General features: G+C 30.5%; 1 protein-coding gene across 1 annotated transcript; it reads left to right on the forward strand.

Moving 5' to 3' along the window:
* Positions 1 to 44: 44 nt before the first annotated feature.
* On the forward strand, positions 45 to 351 carry LOAG_16164 (hypothetical protein; the record flags this gene model as incomplete). The annotated part of the gene is made up of 2 exons (XM_003151652.2): positions 45 to 190; positions 260 to 351. Coding segments are annotated over exons 1-2 (207 nt in total), but the record flags the coding sequence as incomplete, so codon positions are not given.
* Positions 352 to 754: the final 403 nt, after the last annotated feature.

Raw genomic sequence — 754 nt, forward strand, 5'->3', positions numbered from 1 at the left:
TGTAAAAATTTAATCGAATTTCTGAAAAAGAATTCCAGTGGAGAATGCCAGCGAGGAACGACTAAGTTCCATTATGAATTCTGAGCTCTTTGAGGGTGACATCTTGGGTATCGATATGGCAACAATAATATCACAGTTGATTTTTAGAGATGAACCACTGGATCCATACGATAACGTATTCAATCTCTCTGTATGTTTCATTCATTCAATGAATGATTGGTTATATTTGATAATGAAATTTTTGTCATTGTTTTTGCAGTATCATAACGCATTAAATATGGCAAGATATAGGCGTAGGCTATGGCCAAATGGAAGAGTACCATATGTATTGGAAAGCGGAATGACTAGAGCGTAAGTTTGTTTTTGAAATTATTTTAGAGAATAGAAAATTTCAAATATTGGCAACTAAAGATTTTAAATACAGAAAAAACCGTGCAAATGCAATTTTATATTATCAAAAATGGTATATTTCGAAATCATTCAATGACTCTGAAGAATGTATTAATAAAACTATTCTATTAAGTAAAAAACTCTCTCTCTCTCTTTTCATTTCATTTTATCATTTTATCTCTTTATATACGAAACTTTTTTATAAAAGTAAGCTAGATGAACAGGATAGATTTGCAGGCAAAGAATAGCCATTGCACAAGCATTCAATGAATATCACTTAAAAACCTGTATAAAATTTGTACAAAGAACTAGGCTTGATGCCGATTATTTATTTATCAGAAGGATTAAAGCTACTGGGTTGTTT

The sequence above is a fragment of the Loa loa genome (assembly GCF_000183805.2).
Source record: "Loa loa unplaced genomic scaffold supercont3.4455, whole genome shotgun sequence".
NCBI classification, from domain to species: domain Eukaryota; kingdom Metazoa; phylum Nematoda; class Chromadorea; order Rhabditida; family Onchocercidae; genus Loa; species Loa loa.